Raw genomic sequence first — 14,772 nt, 5'->3', positions numbered from 1 at the left:
TGCCTGTCTGAACCTGTACTGCAACACTGTCATCTTCACTGCTTGTGGGCCAAGTTCAGGCACAGCAGCAACCATAGCCTGTCCACACACTCATACGTGAAGTGTGTGTCATCAGCAAGTGTACCGTAGCCCAGGAACCACTATCATTAAAGCTGCTGGACAACCTGGTTTCCTTCCCCCGTCCTCCCACAGATCAATGCCTAATAATCAGACTGAGCTGCCAGAAATTACAGATGTGAGCACTGACCCAGAAACAGCACATGATGGTTTGAATATGTCACCGTATTTGCTTGTTGTAATCAAACACACACAAGCAATATATCTCTCGTTCATTGGTTAGAGAGAAATATTTGTCCAATCCCTTTAAATTTTTTACCAACATTGCTGTTTGTACTGTCTGTCTACCGCTCCATCCATTCATCCATCCATCAGGCAGCTTCGGTCGCTGCGTTTATACCAGAGGGATTAGCAGTGCGGCCAGAGATGAGATGAGATGGAGATTACGACAGAGATAATGGTGTTTGGATTTAGAGTCGCTCAGAGGAGGCAGTGGGAATGCAAAGCTGCAGCCTTAATCACAGGTGAGCCATGTGCTCTCTGATCTGATTTGAGAGAATGACTTACCACAGGTTTAGAGCGGAGCAGCTGACAGCAATGAACACAGCAACTGACAGGCAGTAACCACATACTTTCAGTGTTTGTTTCCTCTCCAGTAAGAATAGCATACTCACTTGCAGCTTTCATCACAGTTGATCTTTTAAAGAAGCACTTCATGTCATTGACTTTCCACAAAGTGATGAGCCCCTGCCAGCCTATTGCAATTATCATAATAAATCCACCATCCTCTATATCTGTGGTGAAGCACTTTGCTACAGGATCTGTGGTCACAGGAATAGAATAGAAATAGATCTATTGTCACTTTAGGTTACTGTTCATTGTGGTGATGTACAACAGTCTACAACTGTGTATCCTGTGCTGAGAGGCACCATGTTTGGCATTAAGAGATCAGCTACAGTTAAGAATTAAATCTAAAAGATTGTGAATTACATCCTGTCAAATCAATTTGGGATTTTGCACTTCTGGACTCTTAGCCCAGATGAGCTGCACGGAGTCAAAACAAGTCCCTGTTTACTTCTGTTGTTTAGGAGAACGCTGTTTTGCTCCAACACTTCAAGAAATGTTTTGTGGACTATGAAACTTCATCTGACTTTAAAAACACCACGAGTGTGATGATAGAGGATGATAACTGAATTTTTATGTTTAGGTAAAAATACCCTTTAAGACATAACAAGCAAAAGAATAGAATAAAAATATTGGGAATTACTGACACTGAATTAAAAGATGCTATGAAGTGAATAATGTCTGTATCTCAAACGTCACTCATTTTTGACATTATCCTAAGTGTTAAGAATTTCACCTTACCAGTTCAATAAGTGTAAATTCTCCCACGTGTAATGTATTGTAGGCAATGCATTGGTTAGTTTGTATACTTGAAGCATGTCTAGTTTTTATTAATAAGTAGTGTCATGACTGTGTCATTCAAACTCCATTATAATCATGAACTGAGTTTTAAGTTAACCCATCCAATAGTTGTTGAGAGTTATACTTTTACACTTCTCAATTCTATAAAAATGACTTCTGTAACAGACTGCTGCACACACGTCTGAAAGAAATTATTTAAAGTGTCACTGGAGGGTTTCGGAGAACGTTTGGAGACATGTCACTGCTGATGCGGCCTCTAATTCAGCTGTGTTTAGTGTCATCTCGTTCTCCATAAACACGAGTCAGTCATTGCTGAGCACAGTATCCATTTTCTACAACAGCAGTCAAATGAAACATGTGGTGATGCTGTCATAAATTCAAAAAATTCAAAATTCAAAGATGGAAAAGTTACATTTCCATATTTTTTAAGAATACTCTTTCATTTGTATCCAGGTGAATTCTATTACAGGCTAATTATAGTTTATGTCATAGATGCGTCTCTACTCTATATTTATGTGGTAAACTGGTGAGTCATAACTCGAATCTGGGAGAAATATGGATATTTATTCCCCTGGATTGAATCATAAAAAGTTTGCTGGGTGCAAACCTGAAAATCATAAGAGAATGATCAGTGAGTTACACGTCAGAGCAATTTCGCCATCTATTGGTGATAAATTTAATCTTAATAAAAACAGCATAATTATCTTCGATTGTAATGTTTATAAAGTTGACACAGGGACCTTTGGTTATACGGCTTTTATTCAATTGTTTTCTGAAGGCGCAAGTTTTTCACAAATCAGCACATAAATAACATTTTGCTCTTGATGGTCACTTGTTTTTTTCTTTCCTGACGATGGAAGTCCGCACATTCGTTACAGGCTGATAAATCGATATAGTGAATAAGAGCAAAATAAACCACCAATTATTACATTATACTGCACAAATCACCTACATATTTATATCTATATCACAGACTTTTGTATTGATTTATTTTTTGTCTATTTATGAGTTAAAATATTGTGTCGAAAGTGTCGTGCGCGTTCACGGTCAGCAGAGCAAGATGGCGGTCCCTACAAAACAGTGAGTTGCAAACATGCTAACGCGACATGATAACGTGTGATTAACATTAAAAGACACGGGTTTTACTTGTTTGTGGTTATAGTTTGAGGCGTAACAAAGCACCCAATCTACTGAAGCAGCTGTAGTGTAACAGCTCAGGGTTATTTATAGAAAACGGCGACTCGTCCATTGCTATACGTGCTGCTAGTTAACGACATGCTAACGTTATGCTAACCTCGCCTATAAACCATAGCTACGTTAGCAGAAATCGGGGTTTTTCACAAGGCACTGATCGATCAACTACTCATTAAGTTGACCTGAAACGCTGCAGCATTGCTTTAGATTTTTACCTTACCGTTTATACTCGGTCAGGGTTAGTTTACCATTAAAACTGCTCTTAACTTGTGTTTGCAGCAAGTCACTGTCACTGTCTAATAAACATGTGAATGACCGTTTAAACAAATAGTAAATATGGCTGCTCTTGCTCCCTGGGGTAAATTTTGCTCACATACTGTGTTTAGAATACAAGGTGCTTTGCTAAAAATTGCGTTTTCTTTTTGTAAGATAAATTCTATTGATCGCATCATTCAAAAGACATTGGGATGTTTGAGACAAATATCACCAAGTTCTCCTGATAGTCACAGTCAAAATGAAGTGTAAAACACTCCACTTTAAGGGGACACTATTTTTCAGACATTTGATATTTACAATACTAATGAGGTAATGATATGAACTCAGAAGTATTTATTTCTTCCATATCTGGCTGAACAAGCTGTTGTCAGAGGAAAATACTGTCTGTTTGAAACTAGAAAGGTGGCAGGGTCCGCCACATATAAACAAGGTAAAATAGTATTAAACTGCATTGTCCTGTAAGGTCAGTTTTTTCGTCCAGACATGAAATGAAGAGCTTTCTCTTTTAATTAAAATATCTTCCCCAAAACTACAAATTGCACCTTTTAATGTGATTTTCTGTTCATTGTGAAAGTTTTCCATGTGAAATGCATGTACAGGTGTCTTGCAGGACAGAGTTTAAGAAGCTTTGTCTGCTTGTTGTCCTCAGGTACGGGCTGATCTTGCCACAGAAGAAAGGAGCGTCAAAGACAGCAGTGTTGCAGAAACCCTCAGTGTTTGGGGATGACTCGGATGATGAGGTGGATAAACTTCTGGATTTAAGACCAGCAGGATGGCATACTTACTCAAGTGTCACGTGACATTTGATGAGAGTTCCGTCTAAATACACTGAATATGTTTTTGTATTTTGTTTCTCAGACCTCAGTTGGGGAGAGTCTGCAGAAAGAAGCTGTTAAAAAGAAGATGATGAAGCAGGTGAGATGAAGAATAAAAAACTTAATGTACAAATACAGTCATTCTGCTGTGATTGACCTCTCTCTGTTTTTTGGCATTCTTTTTGTATCCCGTGTCTAAAGACACGTTTGGAGATGCAGAAGGCCCTGGAAGAGGACAGCACTGTATACGACTATGACGCTGTGTACGATGACATTCAAACCCAGAGACTTGAGAACAACAAAAAAGTTCTGCACGGCACTGACAAACGGGTAATCATGTTTATGCTGACCATGTCTATAGCTGCATTTGTCGACACTGGTTGATTTTTTTTTTTTAGGAGTGATTTGATTATTCTTTGTCTTTTGTCTGTGTCTCTTTTTTACAGCCAAAGTATATCCACCAGTTAATGAGAGCAGTTGAGGACCGAAAGAAAGAACAAGAACGAAGGGAAGAGAGGAAGATCCAGAAGGAAAGGGAGGCAGAGGGAGAGAAGTTTGCCGATAAAGACGCTTACGTTACGTCCGCCTACAAGCAGAAACTGCTGGAGCAGAAGGAGGAAGAGGAGAGAGAGAAGAGGGAGGCGCAGTTAGAAGGTGAGACTGTACGGATGTTTATGTGTCTATAACGGATGTGGAGAAACTTTGAGCTCCAGATGTTTGATGACATATGAATGTATCTTAAAGCCACGTTATAAGTTTCTGAAGTCTGTCAAATGTAATGTTACTGTAAACTAATTACATCGCTGAGGCGAAACAGAACTGCCGTCTCTATTTTGACAGCCAGTTGTGGTTAATGTGTGACCTTTCAATACGAGCCATGAGAAGTAGAAAACAATTTGGTTTTAGCTACACTTCCCACAGAAGTAATGCCACAAACAAAGTAAATGTTTAACAATAAAAGTACTTCTGCTCTCATGGATAGACTCTTAAACTCTGTTCTGAAAGCAGTTGTTTTATTGTAGGGCCATATTTTTACACCATAACTTTTTTCTGATTCGCTTCCAGACACAATCACCACATGTCTTACACTCAGTGACATCCTAAACTACCCCACAGACATTTATATATCGACTGTCCGGGTCTCACAGTTTACCACCTTTGTTATTTTTGCAGATTTCATGAAAGCCACAAATCTCTATTTTCTTGTGTGTCTTTTGATATTTGGGGAAATAAAAAAAACATAGGTTTCTTGTTTCTTTTTATTGCTTGATAGTATCACTAGCCTTTTCAGTTTGGCACTGGCACTTTTACAACACATGTTTAAACCCAAAATGGGGCCGTGTTCATTCTGCTGACAGGAAAGCCTGCTCTCATTCATGGACTTTCAAATTGAAGCCATGCGTCTTGGCATGCTCTCCACCAGCTTCTGACATTCTTCTGCTGTCACAGCAGCCCATTCCTGTTGCTCAAATTCAAACAAATTTGCTTTGTTTTTGGGCTTGTGGTTCTCCATTTTGAGTTTGATGATTTTCCATAGGTTTCCAACTGGATTCAGATCTGGTGATTGAGCAGGCCAAGGCATGGTGCGAATGTTGATGTCCAGGCTTTAACTGACCTTGCTGTGTGGCAAGGGGCATTGTCTTGTTGGAAAATCCAGTCATTCGAGGCAGGAAAGAGTTTTCCAGCTGATGGAAGAAGACTGTTTTCAAGAGTAGCCCTGTACATGACCTGGTTCATTCGCCCTTCACACAATTGCATTTGCCCTGTTCCACTCATACTGAAACAACCCCAGATCATCACTGAACCACCCCCATGTTTTACTGTAGGGGCAAGACAGTCTGGTTTGTAGGCTTCTCCAGGCCTCCTCCTAACCAGTAAGTTAGCTGGAGTGGGCATCAACTCAAAATTGGATTCATCACTGAAGAGAACCTTAGCCCAATCATCAACAGTCCAATCCTTGTGATCCCTAACAAAGAGTAACCGGGCCTTCCTGTGCCTTTCGTTGATGAAGGGCTTCTTCCGTGCTCTGTGTGACTTCAGACCAGCTTCAACAAGTCGGTTTCGAACTGTCCTTGCCGAACAAGTCACATTTCTCGACAGTGCCCACTCATTTTGAAGGTCCCTGGAGGTCTGACGACGATTCCTGACACAGGAATGGACGAGTGCACGGTCATCTCGTGGGGTAGAGAGACGTTTCCTGCCGCGGCCAGGTAGCAATTTGGTAGTGCCGTGTTCGGCTTGTTTTTTCTTGTTGTAATGAACAGCTGTCTTGGAGATCTTTAGTTTTTTTGCTACCTGTCTCTCACTCATGCCAATTTCCAGCAGTGCCAAGATGGCTGCCTTTGTGGCTTCACATAATTCTTTTGTTTTAGGCATTATGTGAGATATTAGTAGCAAAATGTTATTCTGTCGATTATGATTGTAGAACCATCCTCTCCTTAAAGAGAGGGACTTAAAATGTTGTGTAAAATGTGGCACTTTGTGTGAAACAATCTCATTGATATGTTTGAATTATTTTTGCGTAGCTGCTTTGGACGTGAAGAAACAAAAAGACATGAGCGGCTTCTACCGGCACCTGCTGAATCAGACTGTTGGAGAGGAGGCGATACCAGATCGCTCAGCAAACAAGTCAGTCGTAGCTCTGCATTACTTTCTCATCTCTAACCACTTTAACACACTATTCTGAAACTTCAATTGTATCCGTCTCTTTCTGCATCCACAGAACTCAACCACCAAAAGTCTCAAAAGACGCAGAGAGGACTTCACCTGTTCCTTCATCTACATCCCACGATAACATCCCAAGTTCATGCAGTGACAATGAGGAAGGGCCAGAGCAGAAGTCTGGGTTTACTAAGCCTTCGTCTGGCTCGGCGCACTCAAAACGACAATACAGACAGAGGTCGCCCTCATCAGGGAGCGGTGAGGAGAAGGAGAAAGAGAGGGAGAAAGAGAGACATAAGAAGAGCCACAGAGATCATGACAGAGACAGAGGGAGGGATAGAGACAGAGAGAGAGAAAGAGACAGAGACCGAGAAAGAGACAGAGACCGAAACAGGGGAAGGGAAAGGGATGACAGACACGGAGGAAGAAGAGACGACAGGGATAGAAGGAAAGACAGGGACAGAGACAGAGACCGAGGCAGAGACGATGAAAGAAGCAGAGGCAAGGGGGATAACGAGAGGGAGGACAGGCATGGGAAGAGGGAGAGGAGCCCCAAAGAAAGAGAGAGGGACAAGAATGGAGAAAGAGAGAAGAGGAGGAATCCAGAAGAAGACAAGCGGAAGGACAAAGATCTGGAAGAAGAGAGGGAGAAGAGGAAGGAACCAGAGAAGGAGAATGTGGTGGTAAAGAAGGAAGAGAAGGATCCAGAAAAGAAGGAAAATAGTCCGAAAAAAGAGGAGGAGCAGGGACAGCAAGGCGGGGAGAAAGAGGAGGAGAAGGCGAACAAGTTTGCAAAGCGCAGCACGGATCAGACTGTGACTTCGGCAAGAGACCGGTACATGGCCCGACAGATGGCACGCTCTGCCTCTAAGACATATATAGAGAAGGAAGAGGACTGAGCTCACATCTCCGAACTGCACTCAGACTCAGCCTTGTCTCGAGTCAGAGGATAAGGCTGATGTCATTTGATGTATTCATCTTTTCTTTTTTTCAAGAAATCCCATTTAAAGGACGAGACCAACAGTCAAATCATCTTTACACTGAAATTAGCGTGTGTATAGAGCTTTTCTTAACAAAACAAAAAACATGAGGATTGATTCCTTTCCCATTCCCAGAAGACAAGTTTGCCTTTGTGTTTTTTCTGGTGTGTCACGTTCAACTTAAAGCAGCATGTAGGCCAGTGGCAGTGTCATGGTGGTAACTTTTTTAATATCTTAACTTCAGTCTCATTTCAAACTCTCTGCCTACTGAACTATCTTTGTGCACTACTTAAACAGAGACCCATAGAATCTGTGATGTTGACGATTGGAGTCTGAGCCATTGGCTCCCACGGAAGATGTGAATCATTAAAAATGTTTATTCTTTTCAACGCTCAGTAATTGCCTACAAATCTGAGTGCTGTAGTTTGTTGCAAATGCTCGTCAGATAGATGTAAATAGGACAGTTGTTTTGTGTCGAGCTCTGTGGCATAGAACAATATTCCTTAGTAGGCTCGATGGATTGTTGGGTTTATTCTTTGCATGGGATTTGTGAAGAAAATATTGAATTTTGCCAACCTCATCCTCCACCATACGCTGCAGTGAACAGATTCAGACAGTAGAGCGTGCTCGTGGTCTTCAGTGACCGAGCAGAGACCTGGATGATACTTTTCTGGACTTGTAACAGGTGGATTTTTGATTTATCTTCGTGGAATAAAAAAGGCTGACTTGTAAATATGAATTTTGAGGCTCTTGTGACATCACATCAAGGAATAAGTGTAAATAGGAAATGTTATCTTATTGGCTAATTCGTGAGATGGACGAAGGGAATGAGTCATCGATGTTGTGTTTGATCACTTTGGTTGAGGTTTTGTATCCTTCCTGATGTAGTCGGTGACGAGTAAATAAAACCATTTCTGGTCCACCGTTCTTCTGTTGCTTCCTGTTTGTTTGGTGTAAAAATGTCTGCAAGAAATCAAGATTCCAACCCAAAATTCAGAAGATAATGTTTATTCAACAAGGATTATTCGATCACAGAAACATGTTTGTGATGTCTCCCTGCTGTTTGATTGCAGGAATCCTGTCCTGTATGTCAGTGTTGGTCTAGTTGTACATGAAGACATTGGACCACTGAAATAAAAGAAAAGTAGAATTGTTAAGATCTCATTTCTGTACAGAATGGGCCACAGATTTACTCAAGCACTATACTTTTTCTATTTTATGCTAACTTTACACTGCTACAACATCTTACTTCAGAGGGAAATATTGTATTTTGTACAGTAAGTTTTGTTGATTGTTGAAGATAAAACAACCCAACAGTAACATTTGGTTTATACGTGAATGTATCAATAAGCTAATAATATATATAACAGGACAGTCACAGGGAGAGTCACCAGTTGAAATAGTACTTAAACTGTCAACATGATCATCAGGACCAAACAAATGATATCTATCGAAAGCTGGAAAATAAAATCCTAGCAATTAAATCTATGTTTAACTCTGTTTACTGTGTGAATCACTCTCGAGATACAAACGTAGGGAGGTGAAGAGAGTCTAAACTAAACACAACTGTAAAGAAAATGTACACAGAAGAACAATTCAAGAACAATCATTGTGCATCAACGTGCTGGGTTATTCACACATTATTTACTTAATTGTGACTATTGCACAATTAGCAGTTGAACTAGCAGAAAATGTACCTAAACGTTTTACTTAAGTAGAGTACTTAGTTACATTCCATCACTAAATAATAGATTACAGGACTTTGTGAGTTGTGAGAAGAATAAGTGGCATTCAGTGGAAACAGACTCACCTCGTCCCAGGACATGTGAATGATCCCTTCTGATGCCTTGTCATTGAAAAGATCTTTGAAGAAAGCAAAACAACAAATGTCTCATTTTGTGACGCAACATAAGCGACAATATTTTGAAACTGAGAAAAAAATGTACCAGCTGATTGTGCGCACAGTTTGAGTTTGTTCAGACTTGAGGATTCCTCTTCAGTCAGAACTAATAAAAGCCTAATTCCCCCCCAAAAACCAGGATTGTGTTATTGAAAGTAAAGTATCTGCTCACTTGACATCTTGTCCATGCGCACCATGAGGGTGATGAAGCTCTCCAAGGAGGTGTACGAGTAGCCCGAGTAGCGGAACATCATCAGCTGCACCATGCCATCGTTGGTGTCGATTCCTGGTGCAGACGCAATGACTCCGGTTATGAATGCGAATATGAAGCACGTTCACATGTCTTGTACCAGTATGAGATTATCATTGACTTGATTTAAGCTTTATCTTAAACTTTAAATAGACAAACAGTTGCACCTGCGGCCTCGATTGCCCTACTGAGCTCATAGTCAGACAGAGATCCACTGTTGTTCAAATCTGAGCGCTGGAAGAGTTTCTGCAAAAAAGATTCAGCTACATTTAGAAACACTTCAACTTCTCTTCTTGTTTTTTTTTCTTCTTATTATTGGCCGTACGTTAAAGATAAATTCATCTTATTTGCTGCTTTACCTGATATTCCTCGATCTTCTTCCAGAGAGTTGAGAATTCAGAGAAGGACGTCGTCATCCGTTGGTCGGTCTTTGCACGTTAAGGGCGTCTCATTAAAAACAGATGGTTGTGAGTTCATTTACGATACTTAAAGGGGAATTTCAACAACAGAAAAAACAGGCTTTTGTTTTTAGGATACATCCACCATGGCCATCATGCTCCTGCAGGTGTCCAGACCAAAGTAAAAGCCGCTCGAGGTTCCTGCGGACAGTAGACACGGAGGACGAGGTGAGATAAGATTCTGAGTCGTCATTCACAACTAAAATCATTAGTGTTTTGGATGCTGATGATATAAATCAACCCACCGTGAGGGAAGTTGTCATTCAGGAGCCTCTGGAGCTGCCTGGCGCTCAGCTCGCCTCTCTGACAACACACACAGAAACAGCAAACTCGTCGGTATCACAAAGAAATCAGAAATGGAGGGTGGAGAAGATTTAAACACAGGTCAGATCCAGACAGATATCACACCTGATCAGCGTAGCGGTTGAATATAGAACGGATTGGATCCTTTTCAGTGGTCTCATTCTTCTTGTCATCGTCTTTGTCAGGAATCTAAAGTCAGACAAGTTAATGGATCAGACATGAAACTGGCAAACAAACGATCCCTCCTCTGAACTACCTTCTTTGTATTCGCACCTCGGGGAGTTTCAAATCCTCCTCTTTGTGGTCTTCATGGTCATCATCGTCACCGTGTCCGTCATGGGGGCTGGATGCAAAAGAAGAATTTGTTAAAAACCTGCTACCTGTGTTAACAGTTAATGGCACACTTTTTTTTTTTTTTTATCACACTCATTTGGACTAAATATGCTCATGTGAGGTGGAGGAGAGTGATGATGAAGATCCAAAACAAGCTTTTCTGCTTCCCAACATGTGGATTCAAAGCCTAGAATAAAAGTGTGAAGTTCTGAATGCTCAGTGAGATGATTAAACCTCAACCTTCCTGTGTTTTAACATTTTAGGCATGACACCACTGGACATTGTTTAGGAGACTGCAGTAAAAATGTCCAGCTTCGTTTGGGGTTGGTGAAAACTGGATATTTTGGACGGGAAGCCACAACGTCTCCAGCCGTGTTTGTGGAGAGCAAAACAGGTATTTAAACCTGTAGCAGGTGTTTTCCTCACCCTCACCTTAACCAAGTGTATTTTGTGCCTAAACCTAACCGCACCAAAAGCACAGTGGAAATTGAACCTAAAGAAATGCAAAGTTGCAACATCGCGTATTATTAACTTCCAACATATCCATGACAATGTTTATTATGGAAACCCAGCTTATAAAAAAAAAAAAAAAAGAAATATCCCTTTAAATATGTTGTGTACGTGACCTCGGTGTCATGATTTGGGTTTTTGGTTTAGTTATTTCCGTTCTGTTGTTTTCAAAGTTTTCAAAATAAAACGGGGGAAAGAAAAACAAAAACACAAACCAGGACACCAACGATCATTAAAGAAAGCTCTGACCCTGATCGACTGTTGAGAGCTCTGGTATCAGTCGACCGTTACAAATGAGCGATCCATGTTCTGTAATGGATTTCCCTATCGGTATCTCTAGTGTGGCACATCTCACTAGGTCCTTACCTGATTTTGGTCTCAGACTTGGAGTAGACAGTGAGAACGAAGTCTCCGTTGACGTATGGCTGCATGGTGGACGGGACGATCACGTACTCTCCCGGCTGCAGACTGTGATGCTCAATCAGATCCCTCTCGGGGGTGTAAGTCTGCGTCTGCTTCAGGGGCCTGTTTCTCCTGAAGAAGCTGTCGCCCAGGCGTCCCTGTGGTGTCTGGAAAGAATATTTAGAGTGAGGAAATTCCTTTCTGGGCATCACGTTGCTTTATTCAGGGTTATTTATTAAACGTGGAATTAGCTTTTTGTGCACAGGTGGAGAGTGATCGTTGCTCTTACCCCTGGTGGAACCTGTTGGCAGAGAAATGAGAAGAAGAATGTCAGTATACAGTTTTCAGATCAGTGGTTCAATGGTTCAGGTCAAATAGATTTTCATACTAATACAATTAATCAATCAATCACAGTGATTATTTAAACAAAATTCAGGGGACGAACCTTGAAGAGCGTGAGGCCAATCAGCTCCGACTTCATCCGGTTGCGATGCTGCTGCTTTGGTTTGAGCATCAGAGACAGCAGGATGTTTTTGTCGTCGACTTCCTTCTCGTCTATTATAGTCACCTGGATGCGATACTGAGGATTCGTCGCAAAGGTAGCTGCAGGTGATGACAAACATAAACAGAGCATATGATGATTCAAATCAGGAACGAGACACAACAGACATCTCGTCCTTGCAGTAACAATTTATGGTGAAGGAATTAGTTTGGCTCACGTTTGGACACGTTGCCGCCTGCAGATCTTCCAGCCACCCAGCTGCCGTCGTAAATCATGCATTTCCACTGGCAGGTGAGGTCTCCATCGATAAAGTTAGGGTTCTCGCAGCAGATGGACACTATCATGAAGTAGTGACAGAAGTCCTCCAACTCCATCCTGATGGTTAAATACAGGTGCAGGGAGAGGAAGAGGAGACAAACACATGGCTTTTTACTTCTGCTGTTTATACAAACTTCATCCACGAGGAATTATATGTTTGTTCTTGTTTATTCATCACCAGGCTTCACTCTTTACAGTGTTTCATTGCTATTATTGCATGTATGTAACCAGTGTACATTCCAAATTATTACACAAACTGGTTTTACAAGTATTAATGGGGGAGGAGGTAAATCCATCACATTTGTCAGCCTCAGAGCCGCAGCCCCCCCCTTCCCTCTGTGAGTTGTATATGAGTAATATTCCTCTCAGTCGTGAATATACGCCCCTGCTCTGTTGTTTGTTTACAACCTTCACAAAGTCGACTCACCAAAACTCTCCGTCGTCGCGGTCAGAACACTTCTCCTGATCCTCTGGGCTTACCTTCTGCCACATATCCGACCTGAGCTCGAGAGGAAAATAAGTTAATAACAGAATTCAACAATTTGAAGGGGTTTTTTTGTTGAAACTCTCAGTCTTGCAGGGTAAACTTCATCTTGCAGATATATGGGTGTGATGTATGATTAGTTGAAGTACTTGTCGCTCCACTTTCCGTTCCACTCTGTTCTGCCCCAAGGGTTCATGACTCGCACCAGCTTCACCTCGGAGCCGTAATAATTGACCTAAAGATGAAACCATCAGTTGGTGAATGAGCCAGTACTGAATAATCACAGATGAGTATCTTGCTTCTTATTTGAACCATTCTCCTATTTACCTTTGTGACTGCGGTGACGGAATAGGCGTGAGCATCCACCAATCCAGTGTGAGCCACAGTGTTCACCAGCTTATCCTGAAACAGTTGAATCGGTTACATCACCCCACAGAAGTTGGTTTCTTCAGTGTTTTCTCCTGCGGTGTGTTCTGTCTTACCCCTTTCTGGGCCGTCCCACAGCAGATCATGGAGTTGCAGCCGGTGGCTCTGCTCAGGGCGAGCCACAGCTCATCGTCGTGGCCTGACGAGTGTTCCTCCCTGAGTTTGTAGGTCATGTGCACCCCTCCGCTGAAATCCTTGCAGGCCTCTGATGGCAAGCCAGCGTTCATGTCTGCGTATGAGCCGCACACTCTGAGGTGGACAGATAAAAAAGACGTTTGCAAATGTTGAGAGTTCAGATAATCTAGGATTCAATGTCTTGATTTGGGTGTTTTGGTGAGTTGTGCATACTTGGCGTATGCTTTCTCCAGCAGAGGAACCCAGAACTCGTTCCCACTTTTGGCGTGCACTGACAGTAATTTGTTGTCGATCGTTGGCAGGTGGTCGTCAATAACAACATCCACCCACTTGCCAAACCTCCAGAACTGAAAGAGGAAGGAACGAGTGAGAATTGCAAGTCCGCTGCAGGCAAGAAATTGTTGTGAGAGCATTTTTTTGTAAATAATTATTATGCGTCTTTACCCTGAAGTGAAAGATCCCTGTATAGTTCTTGAAGGACTGGTCCATCGGTACGACTTGCACCATCAGGCTTTTGTGGAATGTCAGTGCGGAAATTGCAGCCAGGAACCAGCAGTTACCTTGTAAATAACAAAAATAAATACTTTTCTCAAGCACTGCAACATAGTTCAAATTGTCACCTAAGCGAGGTCATTGTTGCTCACCAACACTGCCTTGACCGAAGTCGAACCTCGAGGCTCCTTTGGAACAGAAGATCGGCTCATCGTTGTTGTTTTGTGCTTTCAGGATGTCCTGAAGAAAACAACAAAGGAAACAAATCAGACGAACGAGCACGTACAAACACACAGAGAATGGAAAAAGGAAGAAAGAAGTATTTTACAGCCGGACGAAGCCACTCCACTTGGGCTTCACGCCAGCTGCTCAGATCAGGCAGGTCACCCAGAGACTGGTTGTTCGGTGGGAAGGTGTTGTCCACAAACAGTCTGCCTCTGCGGAGGCAGTTATCTTTCAGCTGGGCGTAGTCTTGGTTGTTGAACTTGGCGGGGTTGGAGGGGCTTCCCTCGCTGCCATCTTGGTAGCGCAGGTTGATGATAGAGGTGCATTTTCCTGACTCAGACATGCTGACGAGACTCTGAGACACAAGAAGAAAGACAAAAAAAGAGAATTCAGAATCTTATCTGAGATGCAGCTGCTTCATCCGGCTTTCATATACAGACGAGGATAAACACCTGCAGGACTGCTGCAACCAAGCGGCTTCTTCACGAGAGACGGGACCTGGAAGTGTCAAGTCTGGTCTGAGCAGCAGACTACAGACGACTTATATACAAACTGTGTTGCATAAGTCAGGAGACAGACCCTCCCACCAAAAGGTGCTTAAACCCCCGAGGCTGCAGAGGCGAGAT

The 14,772-nt window shown here is 42.1% G+C and overlaps 2 protein-coding genes across 2 annotated transcripts; one reads left to right on the top strand and one right to left on the bottom strand.

Annotated features, from left to right (window-relative positions):
• Window positions 1-2,499: 2,499 nt before the first annotated feature.
• Window positions 2,500-8,335, top strand: nsrp1 (nuclear speckle splicing regulatory protein 1). The gene is made up of 7 exons (XM_037120449.1): window positions 2,500-2,562; window positions 3,602-3,692; window positions 3,811-3,867; window positions 3,969-4,097; window positions 4,214-4,421; window positions 6,293-6,395; window positions 6,490-8,335. The coding sequence occupies exons 1-7, from the start codon at window positions 2,543-2,545 to the stop codon at window positions 7,325-7,327; spliced, it is 1,446 nt and encodes a 481-aa protein (XP_036976344.1). The 5' UTR covers window positions 2,500-2,542; the 3' UTR covers window positions 7,328-8,335.
• LOC119031765 (calpain-1 catalytic subunit-like) lies at window positions 7,413-14,743 on the bottom strand. Its single transcript, XM_037120448.1, has 22 exons — window positions 14,599-14,743; window positions 14,250-14,501; window positions 14,074-14,161; window positions 13,874-13,989; window positions 13,643-13,776; window positions 13,351-13,543; window positions 13,196-13,270; window positions 13,018-13,103; window positions 12,812-12,883; window positions 12,284-12,441; window positions 12,010-12,167; window positions 11,854-11,865; window positions 11,529-11,731; window positions 10,593-10,662; window positions 10,425-10,508; window positions 10,262-10,319; window positions 10,096-10,157; window positions 9,918-9,986; window positions 9,726-9,804; window positions 9,481-9,594; window positions 9,219-9,271; window positions 7,413-8,536 (listed from the first exon to the last, which is right to left on the bottom strand). The coding sequence occupies exons 2-22, from the start codon at window positions 14,487-14,489 to the stop codon at window positions 8,510-8,512; spliced, it is 2,151 nt and encodes a 716-aa protein (XP_036976343.1). The 5' UTR covers window positions 14,490-14,501; window positions 14,599-14,743; the 3' UTR covers window positions 7,413-8,509.
• Window positions 14,744-14,772: the final 29 nt, after the last annotated feature.

The sequence above is a fragment of the Acanthopagrus latus genome, chromosome 13 (genome assembly GCF_904848185.1).
Source record: "Acanthopagrus latus isolate v.2019 chromosome 13, fAcaLat1.1, whole genome shotgun sequence".
Lineage (NCBI taxonomy): Eukaryota > Metazoa > Chordata > Actinopteri > Spariformes > Sparidae > Acanthopagrus > Acanthopagrus latus.
Note: the sequence above shows the minus strand (reverse complement) of the source record. Positions and strands in the feature narration are given on the sequence as shown.